This window comes from Protopterus annectens, chromosome 14.part0, assembly GCF_019279795.1.
Source record: "Protopterus annectens isolate FY-2018-M chromosome 14.part0, PAN1.0, whole genome shotgun sequence".
Lineage (NCBI taxonomy): Eukaryota > Metazoa > Chordata > Ceratodontiformes > Protopteridae > Protopterus > Protopterus annectens.
Genome location: NC_056748.1, coordinates 128,504,221 through 128,526,511, shown reverse-complemented (window position 1 = coordinate 128,526,511; position 22,291 = coordinate 128,504,221). Strand labels below are relative to the sequence as shown.

Below are 22,291 nucleotides of genomic sequence, written 5' to 3'. Positions count from 1 at the left end.
CAGTCCAGTACCACTGGCCACCAGTGACAAAACAGTACCAATTTACGGGTGCCTTCCTTGATAATTGTAAGCAGCCAAGCAGCTCAGCAACATTGTAACAGTTTCATCCAACATATTGCACATGATGTATAATATGCACATTCCAACATATTGTACATTATGTTTAATATGCACATTCCAATATATTGTACATGATGTATAATATGCACATTCCAACGTATTGTACATTATGTATAATATGCACATTCCAACATATTGTACATGATGTATGATATGCACATGTGAGCATTGCTCGACCTATAGAGAGACATATATATGCATACTCATGCACACATGGAATATATGAGGCGAAGGTATTGGGTATGAATAATATCAGGGACTGTGAGGGACAGAGAACCAGCTAAATGATGAATGGTAATGACTGTGATCAAGTTATTGTGTTATGTGGAATTTACATCTCATTGTCACAGTTTCTACTTTTTGGGAGGTTTTTGTGCTATTCAGTTATTACTTTACAATTCGGCAGTTTTGTTTCTGAAGAAGCATGAACGTATATTACATTCCTTGGAATGAACCTTACTACATAGGGATGTCAGACAAAAGACCACTTTTCCTATTATAATCTGTAATTTTGCATTATAACCAGCTTTAATGATTTAGTGTTATAGTTTAAGCCGACAGACTGCTGGGTTTGTTGAAGGGTTGCTATCCTGAGATCAAGTATTGGATGGGCATTGGTTCAGAATGGTGGCATGGACTGAATGCTTGAGAACAGGTCTGTTTTTTGTAGTGATGACTCAGAATGCAGGACACTACTCAGAAGTCAATAACTGCCCGAGAACTTCATGTCAATGGTTATAAGAGAGTAGCTGAATTTTTTCAAGTTACTGTATATTTTTATTTTGTGAAGATTTTTATTTTTTTTTTAATTAATTGTTGCAGCTCTTGTGTCTAGTGTATGCCTTTGGGAAGAAGGAATGGGTAAGATTCTTGAAACAGTACTGCTTTGGGAATCACTGATATATTACAGTATGTGGTTCCAGTTATCTGAAATTTGAATTTTCAGATTTTCACTTGCAAAAAAGGTTTTGGTAGGTAGCCCTTTCCTTTCATGGGTAGGATTTTTCTTAGGTTTGTTATTTATTTTTTCTTCATTTCTTTGAGAATTGTGTTGATGCTTTCCTAGCTCTGGGAATGTTGTTGTTGTCTTTCGGCTTTTCCCGGTTAGTGGTCGCCACAGCGGAACTCCGGTCCGCTAATGATTGACAGTAGATTTTCATGAACGCCGAGGTGCCAGCTCGATGTTCAACCTTCAACGAAGGCACGCCCATGTACGCATGTCTTTCAAACGCCCACCCGACCATGGGGAGGACATGCAGTCTCCACACAGAAGGCACTCCCTGCACTCCAGCCGAGAATTGAACGGGAGAACCTCTTGCTATGAGGCAACAATGCTACTGCTGCACCACCGCGGATGCTTTCCTAGCTCTGGGAATAACTTTTATATTTGCCATTCACCACAGAGTCTTTGTATAGGATTTCCTAAGAGATTAGGTAATAGCTTTTTGCATTTTTTATTAAATATTTTGGTGACGTGATTTATTATTTCTATTCTGTTGATCATTTTTGATGATTAGGTTCTGATTTTTATTTTGTTTTCAGATCTGGGTAGTGCTTCAGTCATTATAATTGGTATTACTTGCCTTCTATTTCTTAAATTTGAATCAGTTTATCAGTTAGTAGCAGTTTGTGTTTAAATTGTGAATTTGTCTTTTTTTTGTAAGTTGTGAAGTGGTTAAGTGAACTATCAAGGTAGAATGTTTTTTATCTGGGTTTTTTACTTTTATTGTGAACAAGTTATGACTGTTTAATTAATGACATGAACTGAGTTTAAATAAATTGTTGATGACATGCAAAGACTATTAAGTAGTGATACCATACATTTAATGTACGTAAATAAAATGTTGTACACAGTGTGCCATGAATACACTAAAAAAAATAGCTAAATTATATCCTTGTTCAGTTCCATTGCATCTACTGTCAGCTGAAGTACACAAAGTATTTTGAATTAAATTACCTCCCTTACAGAGGGAATGCATAAGATGTCAACCACTGCACCACTGCTTTACTGGTTTTCAAAGCTTGAACAAGACATCTCATATATATTTTTTTTATTTTACTTTTGATTAATTGGTAATACACAAAAAAGATAAATTCCCATGCACTACAAAGAATTATGTGTGGATGGATCTTACCCCTGTAATATGTATTCTTAACATGGATAGCAAGATTCACCTCTCAGGCTTCGCTCTCAAGGTGACATTCTTGGAATCCATGTCTCAAATTCATAATAAAGAGGTTACAATCCCTGAACCACTCATAATCCTCTATATTTGATATTATAAGCAGGAAATGTGTTATTTCAGTCATCTGACAGGTCCATTGGAAAATCCTGAGTAGGTTAGACAGCTGCCACTAACTTGGTCAGCACTTTTGGGCACTGTGACCAAAGAAAGACATCTACAGCAAAGGGTTTATTGAAGGTATGGGATTCTTATGTCCAAATCCACATCTCTTGCAGTTAATTATACTAGTTGCAGGAAAGCAGGGGCATAAACCCATGCATGATAAGTGTGGTGAGTTTTGAGTCCCACAAAACCTCTTTGTTCCCTTTTGCCAGAGTATACTCCTGACCATTTTTTATATTGAAAGTACATTCATGTAAATGTCCTAGTCATATTATTTATATATGTATATATGGTTGTCATTTATTTTGTTGCCCTGCTGTTTATTTGATGACAGTTCAATGAGAAAATACTCAGAAATTGCATCTCAGTGACTCCTCTCCTCCTTGCTCAACACCATATACTGGAAAAGTAGTACACTCACCCCCCGCCCACAACAGGATATATGGTACTGCTTGATTTGCAGTTTTGCCAGAGTGAGTTTCACAGATATATTTTTTCACTGTTCTAAGATCTGGAGCACTTGGTTAATCATTATGTACTTATATACACATATACCCACGTGTGTGTGTGTGTGTGTGTGTGTGTGTGTGTGTGTGTGTGTGTGTGTGTGTGTGTGTGTGTGTGCATATGTGTATATATATATATATATATATATATATATATATTTATATATATAATATATATATATATATATATATATATATATATATATATAAATATATATGGATCCCCTTCATTTGATCGAAATTTCAAAACATCAAACTTTTGATCATTGAAGACCAGAGGATCAAAGTTTTGAAACATTAAACCTTTTAAAAAAATCTAAAATGTGAACATTTCTTATTTCACATTTTTGCACAGGAGTAAGCACCCATTTGTTGGGGGCTTTGCCCCCCACACCCCCTGCTACTTAAATATACCAACTCCAAGATCGCACTACAGTGAAGACTAGAGGACTGAAGTTTTGAAATGTTGAACCTTGTGAATGGAGATCACTGTACAGTGTGAAATGGGAACTTTACTGTTCTCTTCATTGTAGCACAATCTTGGAGTTGGTATATTTAAGTAGCAGGGGTCTGGGGGTGCAGGGGGGGGGGCTTGCCCCCTGCAAAAACTTGAAATAAGAAGTTTTCAGGTTTTAGATTTTTTTTTTAAACATTTGGTATTTCAGAACTTTGATCCTCTTGTTTTTGATGATCAGAAGTTTGATGTTTTGAAATTTCGATGGAATGAAGGGATCCACATACTTATATATATATATATATATATATATATATATATATATATATATATATATACATAATATGCATATCTCATGTATGCTATATATAGCTGCAGTAAATCCTGTTGAATGTACGTTTCTTCCACCACATTGGTTGCACTCTAGTTTTATTGAATACTCTGCTTTTCAGTTACAAGTGATTTCCAACATAGCAACATTGACTGCTCCTTTCCTGGAATAGGATGTACTTGTGGTTACACTAAGTTTTTATTTGCAATGCCAAAAGATTCACCATTAGAAACGCGAGTGTGTGTACAAGTATTTTTGTGTTACAGTTAAAATAAAGGCTAGGAAAAGGGATTGATTTAGTTTGTTTGTGTATGTGCTTGCATGTGTGAAGTTACTGTAGAGTGTGTTAGTTTTACCACAGCAGGGTTAGATTAAGGGTTAGTTATGGGACTAGATCTAGCTTTGGCCATATGTAATTGTGCATGTGAAGTGTGTGTGTGTGTGTGTGTGTGTGTGTGTGTGTGTGTGTGTGTGTGTGTGTGTGTGTGTGTGTGTGTGTGTGTGCACACGTGTGTGTGTGTGTGTGTGTGTCTGTGTGTGTGTGTGTGTTTGTGTGTGTGTGTGTGTGTGTGTGTGTGTGTGTGTGTGTGTGTGTGTGTGTGTGTGTGTGTGTGTGTGTGTGTGTGTGTGAGTCTCATGTGTAGTTGAACTGTGTGGGAAAACAGTTTTTAGTAGGTTAATGTGTAGTGATGGGGTTAGCAGCAGAGGCAGCATTAGGAAAGGTTTAGGGTTAGCACACTTGAGAAAGGTGATACAAGGGTAAAGCCCCCCTATGAATTCTTACTCATGTGTGCCAACCCTAAGCTTGCAACTGCTGCTAAATCCAACCCAAGATACTGCCATACTAAAGACCCTTCCTCTAACAGTACCTCTATTCAACAAAATATGTTTTTTTGTTTGTTTATTTTTTTTTTTTACTTGACTGATCACAGAAGGAAAGCATTTGTTTTCCTGTTGCAGTTAGTGTAGTTTCAGGAATTGTTTTTATTTATTTATTTATTTATTTTTCAGTGTGCAGAAAATGATGTGACATGTATTGATGTTTTTGCTTGTCAGTATTTCATAATACCTTGTTTATATCTATATCTATCTATAAATATATGTATATATATTTGTATGGGATACGGTCAGTTAATCAAGTACACAAACTGGTCATAGACTTAAAATGTTACTTATTGAATGTACAACTAATCATTCCTCAAGTCAAGTAAGTAACATCATATCAATCTGTGTACGAATCTCTGGAGTAGCAGTTAATGTAGCAGTAGTGCAAGGCAGAAAGCACAGGCGTTTATAACGGCATCAACCAATGGGAGAGTCATACCTGCTGTTTTTAACTCGGTATATGAAACCATTAGCATCAGCAGGGCAAGCTGGTAGTGAGTGACTATGTATATAACCTATAGCATGAATCAAATTGTAGTAAACAGTAGTGTTACAGGTTAAAATTAAGTGAGAAATGCAAAAGTTAGGCAGTCACTATAGGTGTGCAACATCATGAAGTCTTAATGAAGTTGGACCACATATACATACAGCTGGCCCTCTAGGAACTCTGTGATTTTCTCTTTTAGATCATTTGAAAGAGGAAGTGGACAAGTCACATGACATGCTGTTGAGGTGATGAAGCTGTGGCTGGGTCATGATTGGATAGTGCCACTCATGTTATCTTGATATGCTATGGTGCAGATGGTCAATAACCAACGTCAATGGGAAATGTGTGGCACACTACGGCTCACATTGAGAATTTAGACAAGATGGGTTCCAACCCTTGGAGGTCAAAGATCATTTTATTTATATCAAAGATGTGCACTGATGGTGCTGCAGGACTAATGTTTGTCACAGTTGCAACCAAGTGAAATAGTTTTGATATTTGTACAGTTAGTATATAGTTTATGAATAATACATTTTTATGTAAAGGGAGAGTATGTCAACAATTGTATTTTATGCTTATTTTTAGGGTACGGTGTTGGGTGTCACACAGTGCTTTTTATCCATTCATTAATAATAAGTATGTCTTTTAGGGCTTACAATCAGATGTGGTAGCTATTTTACAAAACATGCAGTGAAACTGTCTACTCTCTGTAGCCTATGTTCTGTGTAATTTGGAGCTGAGAGTAATGCATAGCTTACATCAACTTTTATTGCATTCTGGGGTAAAAGGCTGTCATTTTGTATTTTGCACAAAATATGCAGTACAAGGTACAATCCCTGCAGTAGGCCATCGCTAATCAGTCTGACATAAATTTTCAATAAAATTTTACACAGCAGATTGCCTTGGTTTTGTAGATGAGGTTCAAATATCAGCTGTATTTGATTACTTCAGGCCCCCAATCCTGAACCGAGTGTACAGCTAATAAGCATTTTGAGAAATGTAATATTCATGGTAGATGAAGAAAATTTACCACTCATTATATCTCTACAGCAAGCTTTCTGCTTCTGTTCCATCTCTCATGTTGGATCATGGCAGAATTCAATCACTATAATCTTCCTCATATGCAAAACATTATGCAGGTATAGCATGTACCATCACTATGTGTGATGCCTTCTGGACATAAGAATTGTACACTGCTGGTTGTTTATGCATGTGCTAATGTCAGAGCAAAACCAAATAGATGAACTGAAAGGTAATCTTTAGGCCAGTAGGCCTGTTTTTCCCAAAGGGTTTTCTATGTAAAGAAATAAAATTGTCTAAGTAATGTGCTATCGTCAATATTGAATCTTACCGTCTGAATCACATACAGCTACTATTTTCCTATTTCTGCTGCATCAGACGGATTTAAAATAACTTTTTCATATTTTGTGCTGCTTTATATTTATTCTCTGTGTGTATATATATATATATATATATATATATATATATATATATATATGTGTGTGTGTGTGTGTGTGTGTGTGTGTGTGTGTGTGTGTGTGTGTGTGTGTGTGTGTGTGTGTGTGTGTGGGTGTGTATACACGCACACATATATAGATACACATATGGATATCTAATCACATAGCTTCTTCAATCTTTTTCCTCAAGTGTCAGGGATCTTCACTTAGAAAAGTTAGAAAGTTAATAAAATAAAAGGATGACATTAGTACGTGTTTTCTGAAACACAAGAATTTTTTACCAATAATTTCAGACTATATTTACTTACTGTTATCCAAACAGCTCTGTCTGAAAATAACTGAAGTACAGGTCAATGTAATGAAAAAATGTAGGCACTGACAATGAAAAATCAAATAGCAAATGCTGATGAATGTTGATGATATGTAGGAGTGTGTGTGTGTGTGTATATATATGCATACGTACATGAGTGAATGTGTTATAATACATTTGCACACACAGACACATGCACATATCTATCAATATATATATATATATATATAGCTAGAGATATAGAGATATATATTTGTATCTACATATATATATATATATATATATATATATATATATATATATATATATATATATATATATATATAGTAAGTATAGTAAATTAACTGACTCATACGTTCAGGGTCAGGTGATTCAGTCGTATTCTCTGGCTACTGTCTGTGTTGAGTTCTGCATGTTGTCCTCTTGCATTGGTATATTTCTTCCCACCTGTATGGTGAATGACATCTGGCACTGAGTTGTTCATATATATGTTGTATTTATTTATACTTTCCCCTGGCTGAAAATTTGAGAAGGACTAGTTTGCTAACCAAATTAACAAATAAATGTACATGTGTTCAAGTGTGTGTGTGTGTGTGTGTGTGTGTGTGTGTGTGTGTGTGTGTGTGTGTGTCTGTGTGTATATATACGCAAGTGTGTGTGTGTGTGTGTGTGTGTGTGTGTGTGTGTGTGTGTGTGTGTGTGTGTGTGTGTGTGTGTGTGTGTGTGTGTGTGTGTGTGTGTGTGTGTCTGTGGGTACGTGTAGACTATAATATAACACATATACATGTACAGTCCACAACTTGCACCATCTCTTAATTTGTAAACCTCAGGCTATACATGTTAGGTGTCACATACCCTGCCAGAATTAAGTGCACATGCCAGTGATGACTCACACATTAATTATGTTTTGTCTTCATCTAGATTAAGGTTACATGCAGGGTACTAGTCTGTCACCAATTTAATTCTTCAATCACAAATCCCATACTTGTGAAATCTCACTGTAGCTCATGTTACTCCCAGTATACAATAAAATCTTCATCAATTAATTCTTACAATCCATCAGTGGGTGATGATGAGTTATGATGCAGATTCACAGCACTGAATGTAAATGCACTACAGTTAGTATAGTCATAACATTTATGAAATATATGAAGTGCATAATCAATACCCACCTCCAGCTGGGTTCCACAGTAAGAGTGGTTCCTCGGAGTTAGGTCTACTATTGTGAAACTGTAGGAGCCTGGATGTCGCACCCCATTGTAGCAGATGCCTCCAAGTGCCAACTGGTTAATTTCCCAACCAAAGGGGCACTCAGGAACCACAGCAACAATTCTATTAGGGTAACAGAAAACTTGAATAGAATCTGGAAGGAAAGAAATGGAAGTATACATTTATATTCATATCTGATGGCATATTTCAATCTGAATGAGTCTGACTGAGCAACAAAATATGAAGTTACTTATATCATACTGCACACACACACACACACACACACACACACACACACACACACACACACACACACACACACACACACACACACACACACACACACACACACACACACAAGCATACATGATATATGCACATATATAAACAAACAGATTATGTATATGTTTGAAATATGCTGGGGTCTGAAATATAAAATCTCCCTAAAAGATGCTTTTTTTCACCAAAATGCAGTTTATTCTCTTCAACTTGTGATTTATCCCAAAGGTTTTCAACCTCTTCTATGCAGAGTGCTAAAAAGTGCAGCCTTTGGTCTTGTAAAATATTTAAGTGTAAAGCAGGCAATTGCAGGAATGAGTGACTCTCATATATGCATATATAGTTTAATTGACTATCTCTGTCATTAATTAGTATCAAGACTGAAGTAATTACATGAAAGTGAAAACAATTAGGCTGTGATGTCACAGTTCAAGATCTTTCCCCTGCAGGTCCCTACTGGAATTCCAGACAAAATATACTGGTGATGGAGGTTGGATGCCCTTCACTTATCCTGCTAATATTTTCATAATCTCTGCTGTTCACTTTATTTATGTAATTTCTTGTAGTACAAACCAATTGTTGACCTTTATTAGAAAATGCTTTGCTGATGTCTTCAGATGTGAGAACTACAGCTCATGGAGTATATACAGTTCTACTGCTACAGGTCTGACACAGTGATCTTCTTATATCATTCTGTTGAACATACAGCTAATTCTTTGGAAGTCTAACATGAACAGGTAAATAGGAAAAGCTCTCACTGGCTAATAATTCACATTAGATAAATGCAGTTTAGATATATGGTGTAAACCTTGGCTCTACATGATTGTCACTGTTGAAGTGACACCCCGACCCCATGGGCAAAAATGGGAAAAAGGGGTTGTAGATGGATGGATGGTTTACTATTAAAATGTGACAAATCAAAACATTTTTCCACATTTCAATCACATTTGCTTTCCGAATTTGGCAATTCAGAATTACCAAAATGTCAGAAATGGTAACCACAGAAAGAACATTCAAACACCGGAGGTTCCAATATCGAAAGTCTGTGTTACGGGTAAAGTGCACCTCCCATGTGGGAGACTGCACACCCGACACCCCTCTGCATATTATATATTCCAACTCTGAGATCGCACTACAGTGAGGAAAATAGTAAATCTCCCGATCCCTACTGCAGTGCAATCTGTTATCAGAACATCAATCCCATATTAATGAATGCACACTACCATTTGCTAATGTGGATTTGAACATTTCCAGATTGACATTATGGAAACTGGAAAACATGCATTCAACCATCCCATGTTCACATAAGTGCAATTTCACATTTTGATAGTAAACCTGGCTGGTATATGGCATAACACATGTATGATGTGTGTGTGTGTGTGTGTGTGTGTGTGTGTGTGTGTGTGTGTGTGTGTGTGTGTGTGTGTGTGTGTGTGTGTGAGTGTGTGTGCATGTGTACACATATACAGACAGACCCACACACACACACACACACACACACACACACACACACACACACACACACACACACACAAACACATTTAAACATAAATGTAGACTACATGCAGGCATTTACTTTACATGACTGTATTCAACTGTACAGATTTTCACAGAATGTCCAGTTTTTGCCTCATATTTTTGGTCTGTTTCTCATAAAATTGTGTTTTTCTAGCAAATCACTGGAAATCATTGAGGATTCAAATCAGAATATAATGACAGACATGTGCATTTTAGGCTTTGTACCCTTCCGGAAATTCATTCTAATTCAAATCCTGTTATTCAATCAACTTTCTAAGTTTGTAAGTGCAATATTTCAAATTTGTCCCTATTTTTGTGCCTTGCACTCCCTCTGCTGATGAGCTACCATCTGAATACCTGTAAAAAGCAGCCAAAGCTATTGCATACCCAATATCCATCCTCATTAATAGAACTATTACAGAGGGGTACATCCCAGAAATCTGGAAAATCTCTCATATCATACCTCTACATAAAGGTGGTAACTCTAAAGATTATTCTAACTATCGGCCTATAGCCCTTTTATCCCCCCTAGCAAAAATTATGGAGAAATGTATTCACCATCAGCTTTTAGACCACTTAACCCAACATAACATCCTCGCTAATTGCCAACATGGCTTTAGGCCATTTCATAGCACCTCTTATCCTTCATAGATTCCATTAATAAAAATCGCAACAGTAATACCCTTTCATCTGCACTCTTTATCGATCTTTCAAAAGCTTTTGACATGGTAAACCACACCCTTCTTATTAACATTCTAGAGTCCCTTTCCCTTGATATTCTGGCTATCCAATGGTTCAAGTCCTACCTTACCAATAGACAACAATCAGTTCTCTGGGAGCAGAACCTTTCATCCCTCCTACCAGTCACCCTTGGAGTCCCTCAGGGCTCTATTCTAGGCCCTCTCCTTTTTTCACTATTCACTAATGACCTGCACACAGCAATTCCTCAAGCCACCTGTATACAATATGCAGACGATTCAACAATCATATGCTCAGCTAACTCCCCCTCAGAACTACATTCTTCAACTCAGAAGGTATTCAGCATAATTGAGACCTGGTTCTTAAAGCGTCGCCTCCTTCTAAATGCTAAGAAAACAAAGCTCATACTCTTTGCCCCTACCAGTAAGTCCTCCCCAATAGACTTCTCAATTAGTTCTAACAGCAGTACCATCATATCCCCAGACTCTACTACTAAACTGCTAGGAATTACTATTGATAATAACCTTAACTTTGACAGCCATATAAATAACACTATAAAATCTGTAAACAAAAAAATTTGGCTCCTTATACAAAATCAAATCCTTCCTAACACAATCAGCAAGAACCAAAATTGCTCACTCTCACTTAATCTCAACACTTCTTTATGCCTCACCCATTTACGCTAACCTAAAAAAAAAATAAACTTAGCAAACTAAATAATTGCTACAATAGTATTGCCCAATTTGCTACTGGCAATCCTTTTAGAACCCATCATTGTCTGAATCTACTGCAACTAGGCTGGCTAGAATTACAAAATCTCCTGGCATATATGCAACTCACCATTGCCTGCAAGCTATTATACCAACCTAACAATACTCCTATACTCTCTAACCTTATCATCCCCTACAAAAACCTTGATTCACTACGCTCCTCTAACAAACTTCTAGCCACCACAACAAAGTCCAACAACAAAGCAGGTGATTCCTTGTTCTCAAACACTGTAGGTAAACATTGGAACCACTTACCTATAGAACTTACCTTACTTCCCTCTCTGCCTCTTTTTAAACAAAACCTCAAAAACCATCTGAAAATCCATTGGTTATGCCCCTGCAGCAATCCTGATTAATCCTTTTATTCTATACTTCTCACCGCTCGGCGCTCTCTTTCACTTTCCTTCATCAACACTGTAGCTTATCCCTGTAAGGACAGAGCTGTAAATAGTAGTCCTTATACTACCTTTTGTACTGTTTTTACATATGTATTGTATAACGTATCGATTTTATCAAACTTTGACACTGTTTAACAGTTTTATCTTTTATCCTTTATATTGTGTATATATAGTTTTGTATATTCTGTTGTGCTTATCTTGGAGCTTTTCTCCTCTGGCCTCTACTGAAAATGGAAATATATCCAGCTAGACTAGCCCGGTTAACAAATGTAAAATAAAATAAAATAAATTGTGCCCCCAGTATTTATGGCATTGTCCAGATTTCTTGGTCTAAGATGTTGAAGGGTATGATATATGTATGCATGTATGTAAACCTGCACATACACATACACACATATGAGTGTGCACATACACATGAACAAAGACACATGCAGTTACACAAAAATATATAAAACAAGGCTGTCCCTACCATCTGTCTTAGTTAATAAGCACTGCTATTATTTGATGCCGTTGGGTTACTTGATTCAGTTCAACATCCAGAGTATACTTCACTGATAAAATTATATTACTTTATGTTTCATTGTTTTAACAGTTATCTTGCTGTGAACCATGGCTACTATGTAGGATTCTCGATATCTCTGTCTACACCATTTGCGCATTTTTTAGCAGAAAATGCATTTTCAGAATATTGAATCCCTATTGTAACACATCCAGCTCTGAGGCATGCTCTGTCTCATTAAACCAAGGTGCCTCATTGATAGATGGGAAGAGGAAGGTCTAGAATGAGAAGTCAAAATATTTTTCATCCACTTCAACATCCTTCTTTCTGTCAGCCCTGTCATTACATAGTTTTCATGGTGCAGATCCAGGAAGAACAAGCAATGAAGTCAGGCAATAAACCAAGGAGGGGAACGGGTATTCCCAAAGAGGGTTGCTGCTCAGTGCCCAACACAGTAGAGGTAGGGTAGTAGACTGAAAGATCATTGAGTTCCTGTCCTTATTCTGAGACGTCCTTGAAAGTGTGGCACTGTCTGTAGTGAAAGTCCTGCACAACAAATAATACTTTCCAAGGCCATCTAATAACCAAGTGTTGGGCTGGTGCAGCAGTTAGAGTTCTCACCTCACAGCAAGAGGTTCTCCAGTTTGATTCTTGGCTGGGTTGCCTTCTGTGTAGAGTCTGCCTGTCCACCGTGGGGTTGCTCTATTTTCCTCCCACGTTCTAAAGACATGTCCGGAGCGTTTCTCCCCAGGCCTCCACTGAAAATGGGCTCTGTCCTAGTCAGTCTTTCCCGGTAAACAAATGTTAAATAAATACATTTCTTTTCTACTATGCCTTAACGTCTATCCATTTACTTTGCAGCTTAAGTAACAGTTTTTTCCACACCATGAACCTTCTGGCCCTGACAGACAACCATCCCTAGCTCCTAAGTCATTTTATGATGTATTTGTCTGAATAACAAGTTTCTTAACACAAACAACAACAAGAACAAAAAAAAAAACAGAATAATTAACATTTTTGCACCTTTAATGAGATAAGTACCCCTCTTAAATAGTTTAATGAACATAACATAGCATCAAAATCAAACATAAATGTCATAACTTTCTCAAAGTTTTGAGATGTTTCATAGAGGTAGGTGTGACCACTGCTGTACTAATCCTGTCTTTGCAGTCTATGATTTAACTAGAAGACCACATTTAGAGATGCCAACGTATATCCCATCTTCCAAACTGACTGTTTGATGAGATTAGGAGCTCAGCTGCACAGATATGCATATATATGTATGCATTTAAGTATAAATGTATGTATTGATTTATTTATTCATTCATTCATTCATTTATTTGCAGTTTGTTTACAGGGTGAATGAGCTGCTCAGAAAGACCCTTTTCAGTCAATAACCCAGGCTCATAATGCACTGACAAATGCAAACAATTTATATTTGCACTGATGAAGTTAAGTAAGTTACAGTATTATCACATTAAACTGAAGCCTGAAAACATGTAATAAAAATAAATAACATTTAATCCAATGTAAAATGAGTAATTATTGAAGCATGATGTTTTATGTAGTATATTGCAGAGTTGTACTAGAGATACAGAAAATAATTCAGTCAAGAAATAAGGCAAATATGATGACTGGATAAAAATATTTCTGAGAGCAGGAGTCATTAAATTTTACCTGTGAAGTAAATGAAATCCAGTTCTGCCTGAATTCCTAGTGAGTAGAATTCCCAGGCTGTAGCATGTAAAACAACATATTCTGGATATGCTGCCTTATAGCAGGCAAGATCCTGAAAATCCATCAAGCTGTCTCATAACAGGAATGGGATTTTGCAATGCTTACTACCACTCACTGATATGTGGCAGCGACTGGTGTGTAAATCAAAAATGAAAACCTTGTTCCAAAAAAAAGGCTATCAAGAATGGGGAAAGTGTATTTTCCTTTCTCCACTCAGAAAAGAGAAGCTGCCATTAAGGTTTAGCCATATAAAGACTCATAAGGTAACAATATTCATCACACTTAGAAACTATATTCTGTTTATGAAATCAGTGCTGTCTGATCAATGTATAGCAGCATCGAGAGTTGTTAATGAGCTGCTTACAGCCATAGGATTGATTCCCTTCGACTCCATTTGCCTAGGCTTCCCAAAGGTCTCCCGTTTCACATACTCCAACACTACCTATAAGTAAAGAAGCTTGTTGTGGTCTTAAGCTTTGAGGCCAGAAGAGCTGAACAGCTCCATTTATGTGATTTTTTTTGACAACAGAGTGCTAATCTGTGAATTTCAGAGTAGGTAGCTTTTCTTTTAATCTCTGTGATGTTATATAGATTAATATTACCTCTTTTCTCTGCTCTTTATATAATGTTATTTTTATTTGCCGTCTTCACTGGCAGAACTGTGAAAATAACGTCCTTACCTCTGAGAACTTCACAGACCTATTTCAGATGAATGAATGACACAGCCACAATTACTTTTATTTCTCTTTTTCTCCTCCATCATGGGGCATGACAATTTAGGCATAAACAACATGTCCCTGTCTTTCACTGGTCTTAATAAGTTTGCATTATACAGCCAACTCTCTTTTTCTTATATGTCTGATTTTATAAGTAATTTCCCAACTGTCTCAGAGATCTGAATGCATCCTGTATCATAATAACTATAACTAGCAGTGCCATCTGTTCCTGTTTAAATAGTGTGTCTCTGCTTCTTGGAGCTTGGGCATGTGTTCCCATTCTATTGGCATTAGAGCTGCTATTTTAGCATCTATTTGGACTACATTTCTATTACACTATGATTTCATATGTTTTCTTCTCCAAAATCACTTTTACTATGTGAAGCAATGACCTAGGCCACCAGCCTTACAGCAGTTAAAATGGAGAAAATCCTGTGAAGGACTAGGTCACTATCAATATAGAAAACATTAAACATAGCAGCAAGAAACTCCAATTCTTTTCACGTGCATCACTAACCCAATATAATGTAACCTTTACAATTTTATTTAGTTTTCAGCCACAATATCAGCCAGTTGGTAATACATAAACAATTTAGGACAGTATATTATTAATATAAAATTACAGGCAATATGCTTCAGAAATAAAACATAGAAATACAGCCAACACTTTCAAAATTACTTTATTACAGTGGTGTAAATAACTTTCAGCATACAACAGCAAATTAAAGCATTCTTTCAAAGGCCTTAAAACTGAATCAAAAGTACAGAAGTAGAAAACTTGTGTTTATAGTTAAAGAGGTTTTCTACAAAGAAGAGAAAGTATGGGGAAACAGAATCAAATGAAGACAGGAACTATGAGTGTGGTGAGAAAAATATCTTAACATGGATGACAAAATTAAAATTGAAAGAAGGAAGTTTCTAAAGAACAGAAACATGTCATGGAATAAAGTATTCCAAACAGCTTTGCAGATTTAAACAAATATCTTTCAGTTGTTGAGTGGGGGATGGATCAGAGGTCTTTGAAACATGAAATAACTAGGGATGGCTGATTAAAGGGGAGATTGTGAATTACTGATGATATCTCCAGGTGTGAAAAGCAGGCAAAACTCCGTACTAAGTAATGAATAAAGGGTGGGGGTGAAAATAAAGGTTGCACATTCACTTATAACTAGAGATTTGGTAGTAGAAAGGAGTATATAATGATGGGTGCTTTGGTCAGAAATGTTGGTGAACTTTTAGATTTTGTTATGGGCCTTTAATAAGACTGAGGAACTTTAAAAGTTACAGAGGGAGGTGAGGGAGAGAATATATTTAAAGTCTGAAATGAGAAGTTGCTGGTAACAGACTATCAAGTGTCTGTGTAAGGTGATCTCAACTGTACAGATTTTCGCAGAATGTCCAGATTTTTACCTTATATTTTTGGCCCGTTTTTCATAAAATTGTGGTTTCTGGCAAATTAGTGGCAAAGCATCGAAGACTGAAATTGGAAAATAATGACAGACATTTGAGTTTTAGAATTCATACACCTCAGAAAATCCATGCTAATGCAAAACCTGCTATTCTATCAACTTTCTAAGTTTGTAAGAGCAATATTTCAAAAGTGTCCCTATTTGTACCAATTTTTTATGGCTTTGTCCAGATTTCTTACTCTAAGAGGCTGAGAGGTATGAAGGTGACTGGTACATGCATAATAAGTTCATAGGTTCATAGGTGTGTACTAGACTAATGGACCTGGAGCCTTTACAAGCCTAGCCTGACATTGTGCCACCCGACCTTACTTCCCTGTGCCTCTGTCAAGTAGAACGACTGAAATGATCCCCAAGGGTGAATTTTCTATTTCCCATCCACTCATCAAGATTTCTCTTGAAGAGGTCCAGTGAGATGCTCTGCTTGACATGTATGGGGAGTCTATTCCATAGCATGGGCAGTCTCTGGGTTACGAACCTGTCCCTCCAGCATGTCCTGTTGATTGTGATAATGAGGTTGAGGTCTCTGGAGTGTGTGGTGCAGGGGTTTGGAATTCAAGATGCAGCATTTCTAAAAGAGATGGATCAGGCATTGCTTTGTAAGTTAAGCAGAGATCGCCTCTAAGTAGACAATATGAGGCAGAAAATAGTTGGAGTTTTCTGAGTCTGTCCATATTGGACAAGCGTTTAAGGCCTAGGATCCTCTTTGTGAGGTACCTTTGTGGTCTCTACACTTGTTGCAGGTGTCTAGTGAGGTACATGCCAAATGGGGCATTGTATTCGATGATTGGCCTAATGAGGGAAGAGTAGAGGGAGACAGTGACCTCTTTCTTCCTGGATGCAAAACCCTTAGTAATGAGATGTGCCACATAGAAGGACTTTCTGACCACAGTGGCAATGTGATGATCAAAAGAGAGGTTGCTGTCAACCTGTGTTCCCAGATCTCTTTATTTATTTATTTTACATTTGTTGTCCGGGATAGTCTGACTGGATGCATGTCCATTTTCAGCAGAGGCCCGGGGAGAAAAGCTCCAAGGGTAAGCAGATACAGCATTACATAATACCAGCATTACATATTACAAACAGACTATTTACAGAGATTACATAAGTAAGCAAGTTAAACAAGTTCCACAGGTTACAGTTAATCCTGAGCACAAGTCAGGATTAAATTAAATTACACAGTAAACTGGTTAACAGATTTTTACACATTCTAGAGAGAGTTAGCCAGGCTTGATACATTGACATAGCCAGTTAAGTGACAAATGTTGTTTGAGTCTAGTTTTAAATTGACCTAAGGTGGAAAGTAAGGTAATATCAGCTGGAAGAGAGTTCCAGGATCTACTTATTGCTCTTATAATGCTTTCTGTGTTCAGTGGACTACCATCAATGTGGTAATTCAAGGGAACCAGGTTTTTCCCAAGGGGGATGATGACACATTTTTTGTCATTGAGCTTAAGGCCATGGTTCTGACATCAGTTGGTGGTCTCAGTGAGTCCTTTCTGTAGGATGTCAACATCACTTCGGGAGTTAATAATAGCTCCCAACTCGCAATCATCTGTGAACTCTGTCAGCCAGAGTCCCTTCTTGTTGGTCTGGACTTCAGAGAAGTAGATACCAAACAGGAGAGGACCCAGGACTGAACACTGTGGGACTCCACTCCTGACTGGTCGGCAGTCTGACTTGGAGTCAACTACTTTCACACTGTGGGTTCTGTCTGTATGCCAGTTTGCAACCCACCTAGTAATATAAGGGTTGATGCTAACAGTGAGTTTTTCTATGATTCCTGAGTGGGGAATGGTATCAAAGGCCTTGGCCAGATCAAGGTAGGCTGTATGAGCCACCTTGCCTTCATCCACAGCTCTGGTGACTGACTCAAAGAAGTCAACCAAGTTAAGAAGGCATGATCTACCCTTCACAAAACCAAATTGTGTAGGATCCAGAGTTTGGAAATTCCCTATATCCTTGTTTATTAGATCCATGATGATGCATTCCATAGCTTTGCATATCAGACTCATCAGGCTAATTTCTGGTTAAAGGTGTATAGTGCCTGAATATTTGAACTGTATCTTACTGAAATTGGTACACCTTGTTTGCTGTAGCATAGACCAGATCCAGGCCTGCTGAATCTAGCTTTGTTTATATGCTTGTTGTTTGTTTGCTTGTTATTTCCCTGGAACACTAATTCCACTTCTGTGGATCACTAGTGATATCTGCATTGCTTACTGTACTTATTTCCTTATTTCACTTGAAAAAAAGTCACTGTTTGTCGTTTTTGCATTTAAGTTACCTGTAACACATTGCACTTAAGTTACCTGGCACTTGGTCACTAAAGCAATTATATAAGTCTGCACTAAAAATTAAAAGCACTACACCCTCACTCGCCACTGGCCCTGGTTTTCAATTATTAAGGAATTCCCAATATTATTCTAGCATGTCCAAAGGTGAGTTGTCAATCTCCTCTCCAGCTGGTGAATCTGGGAATCTTGAGGCAATGTTACAACTGCCTCATGTACACAGACAACCCTCTCCTCCTCCCAACAAATTCCAACACGTGAGAGATGCAACCATATAGCCAAACTGGAGGCTAAGCTCTCTCAACTCAGTACTGGCATAACCAGTCAGGAGGAGAAGGAAACCACACTCACTACAATTCCAGTCTCACATAGACCTACCAAACACATAATCACACAAAACATATAAAGATCTGCTGAAGCAGCAGAGACCTCCAAAGCAGACACCCAAGCAGCAAAACAAAACACATATCTCACAAAGCCAGTGTGCCAAACAGTCACAGCCCTTAAGACTAAACACTTGTAATAGGTGACTCCACCAGGCTGAACAAGGAGAGGGTCACGGTGAGCAGCCTGTCGGGCGCTAGGATCCGCCACATAACACAAGCACATGCTGGTGTGAATGACCTGAGATGCACCTCCCTGGACTACATGAAAAGAGACATAAAGGAGCTCTCTGAGCATGTAGTATCTTACCCTCACCAAGAATGATGTCACAATATGAAGACAAGATGATCAATTTCAACAATTGGCTTAAGTACTGGTGTCATTCAAAGGGGATCCAATGCCTGTCAGCTTGTGATGATGTGCTCAACATGTCACCCTGGGCTTTCAGATATTGGCAAAGGCTCTATAGTGCCTTTTTAGGCAAGGCTCAAAAGACAAACCCACCTCCATAGGTATCACAAGGGATAAGAAACTAAGAGTAATGCTACTCAATGCCAGAAGTCTAAACCTCAAGATGCATGCACTCAAAACTCTCCTTAGCATGGAGAACATCGATATCTGTGCAGTAACAGAAACCTGGTTCAGCACTACCAGGTTATACCTTCCAGTTTATAGCCTGCTAAAGACCACCCTCCCAAACCCAGGAACCCCACTCAGCCTTCCTGAGAACACTGGAAAATATGAAGGTCTCTCCAAACACCATTATATTGGGCTCCAACACCCTAGCCCAAAGGTTCCTAGAATTTATAAACTCAAATGCTATGGAACAACTTGTTACCACTCCCACAAGAGGGGAAAACATACTGGACCTGATCATCACCAACATGGGGACTCTATGCTCCAGACCAGAAGTGTATCCCTCACTGGTAAGATCAGACCATAAACTAATCTCACTGGATATTCACATCCCACAGTGAAAACGATCCCAAATAAAACCAAGACCCAATCCCGTCTGGTGGACCCCAGCCATAAACAAACTATACAATAGAAGGAGGAAGCTACTAAATGATAGAGCAAAATCCCAAAAAGGGAAGGCATCACTGATCAGTATTGGACACTAAGGATAATCACAAGGCTTTGAACCTGGGTGGTAATTCCCAGATATGCTCAGAATTAGTCCAAAATGACAAAAAATACACCAAACCCACAGACATTGCCAACATCCTAGCTGACAGGTTCAGCTGCCCCCTGACATCTCAGATGGCAAAACACAGCATCAATGGGACAAGAAGAGCTAAACCCAAACATAAAACTACTGTTCAATCTCAGCCTTACTACAGGATATGTGCCCAAAGAGTGGTGTACAGCAACAGTGGTCCCTCACCATAAAGGTGGTGCCTCAACGGATCCTGGAAACTATTGTCCCATAAGCCTGACTAGCTTGGTCTGCAAAGCTATGGAAAGGATCATCATGGACCTCATAAATAAAGATATTGGGTACCTACAAACACTGGATCCTACCCAGTTCGGCTTTGTTAAGGGCAGATCCTGCCTCTTAAACCTGGCTGATTTCTTTGAAACATTCACCGAGGCCATTGACGAGGGGAAGGTGATCCACACAGCCTACCTGGGCATTATAGATAAGCTCACCAGCTTAAATATAAACCCCTTTGTCACTAGATGGATTGCAAAGTGGCTCAAGGACAGAACCCACATGGTTAGAATTGCTGGAGCCATGTCAGACTCCAGTCCTGGGACCTCTGCTAAATGCCAAAAGTGTATAGTCATCCCTTTGGCAAAACAAAGTGGTTAGAAAAACATTTTATATAGCCCACCTAATCAGACACCTCCAGCAACTGGAAAGACCCCAAAAGTACCTCACCAAGAGGATCAAAGGGCTCAAACAGATGCCATATGCTGCCTCAGTGGCATACTGCCTGTTCAGAGGTGATCTGTTCCCAGTCCAGGTTAGGAACCTATAATGGGGTGATAGTTCCCAGGGACTGTAGTCATTCTCCTTTGTAGAGAGGGATGACTGTAGCAGTGTGCCATTCAATAGGAACAAAGCTTGAGGTGAGGCTTGATTGAACAGGGCACACAGGTGAGGTGCCAGTATACTCTGTAGCTCATGCAGAGCGCAGCCATGGATATTGTCAGGCCCCATAGAAGTGGTATTGTTGGCCTTAGACAGTGCTAGTTTAACCTGTGCAGCAGTAATACTGGGTGCCTGGCAATCTACTGGTATTGTGATTGGTCCTTGGGGGGGGGGTAAAGTTTGCACTGAATCTGTTGGCCGGTATATTGGCAATATCTGTTGGCTTGGTATAAGAGGTACCATTGTGCAGTAGTTCAGAGCAAATCTGGGTATTGCTGTGGAGATTCTTTACATAACTATAGAAGGCCTTGTGGTTGTCTTTACTATCTTCTGCAATTATGTTTTCAAAGCTAGCTTTAGAGGATTTGATGAGGGATCTCAACTTTTTGTTGAAGCTGATAAGGGAGTTTTTCCAGTCTTGGGACTTCACCTTATTCCGCATCAGTTTCCTCCTTCTATTGTGAGTTTGTTTATGGCAGGGGACCACCAGATTGGCTTCCTTATTTTGGAGGAAAGCTTCTTGGTTCTATTGGGTATGGCGAGATCCATGCATTTATGTACTTGTTTGTACAGCGCATTGGTGTATGATTCAACGGTCCTGCAACTATTCTCCATTTGCATGGGTGCTGTGAAGTTAGCCACCTCTGTTTTTAGGAGCCGAAAGTTAGCTTTGGAGAAGTTTTTCATGGTGGTTTCCTTTGCATGGGGGTGGATGTGGATTTCCAAGGTGATTAGCTTGTGGTCAGATCTAACCAGGGAGGAGTTGACTACTGGTGTAGAGCAATGGTTCCCATGTTAGTAATGACCAGGTCAAGGATGTTGCTACCTCTAGTGGGGGTAAGAATGAGCTGGTCCAGGCCATTAGAATTAATGAATTCCAGGAAACGTTGGGCAAGTGTATTGGTACATGAGTAGTTTTCCCAGCTAATGGATGGGTAGTTGAAGTCACCCAGTATGACAGTGTTAGGTTTGACCCTAATATTCTCCAGGGTGCTTAGGAATGTCGGGTGTGAGTCTTGGGACATGATTAGGGAGCTATAGCAGGCTACGACCTGAATCGCTGTCTTACCCAATGTTAGCTGCACCTGAAGTATCTCAGATGCATTATGTTGGGCTACCAGTCTGTAGGTGTGCGCATCCTTTATAAATATGGAAACGCCACAGCCTTTGGAGCTTTGGTCCAAGTTCTGGGGCTGAAAGGTGTGGAATGAGTTATAGCCTGGTAGTGCTGGGGTGCTTTCTGCTGCCTTGAACCAGGTGTCTGTTACAGCACAATTGTCGATGTTCTCCATTTTAATGAGTACTTCAAGAAAGTGCATTTTGAGATTT

The 22,291-nt window shown here is 38.5% G+C and overlaps 1 protein-coding gene across 1 annotated transcript in view; it reads right to left on the bottom strand.

Moving 5' to 3' along the window:
* TECTB (tectorin beta) overlaps positions 1-22,291 on the bottom strand; it is a 260,451-nt gene that overhangs the window by 224,488 nt on the left and 13,672 nt on the right. Inside the window, exon 2 of the mRNA XM_044055840.1 lies at positions 8,071-8,261. Coding sequence (XP_043911775.1) covers positions 8,071-8,261 — 191 coding nt within the window. The remainder of the gene's footprint in view (positions 1-8,070; positions 8,262-22,291) is intronic.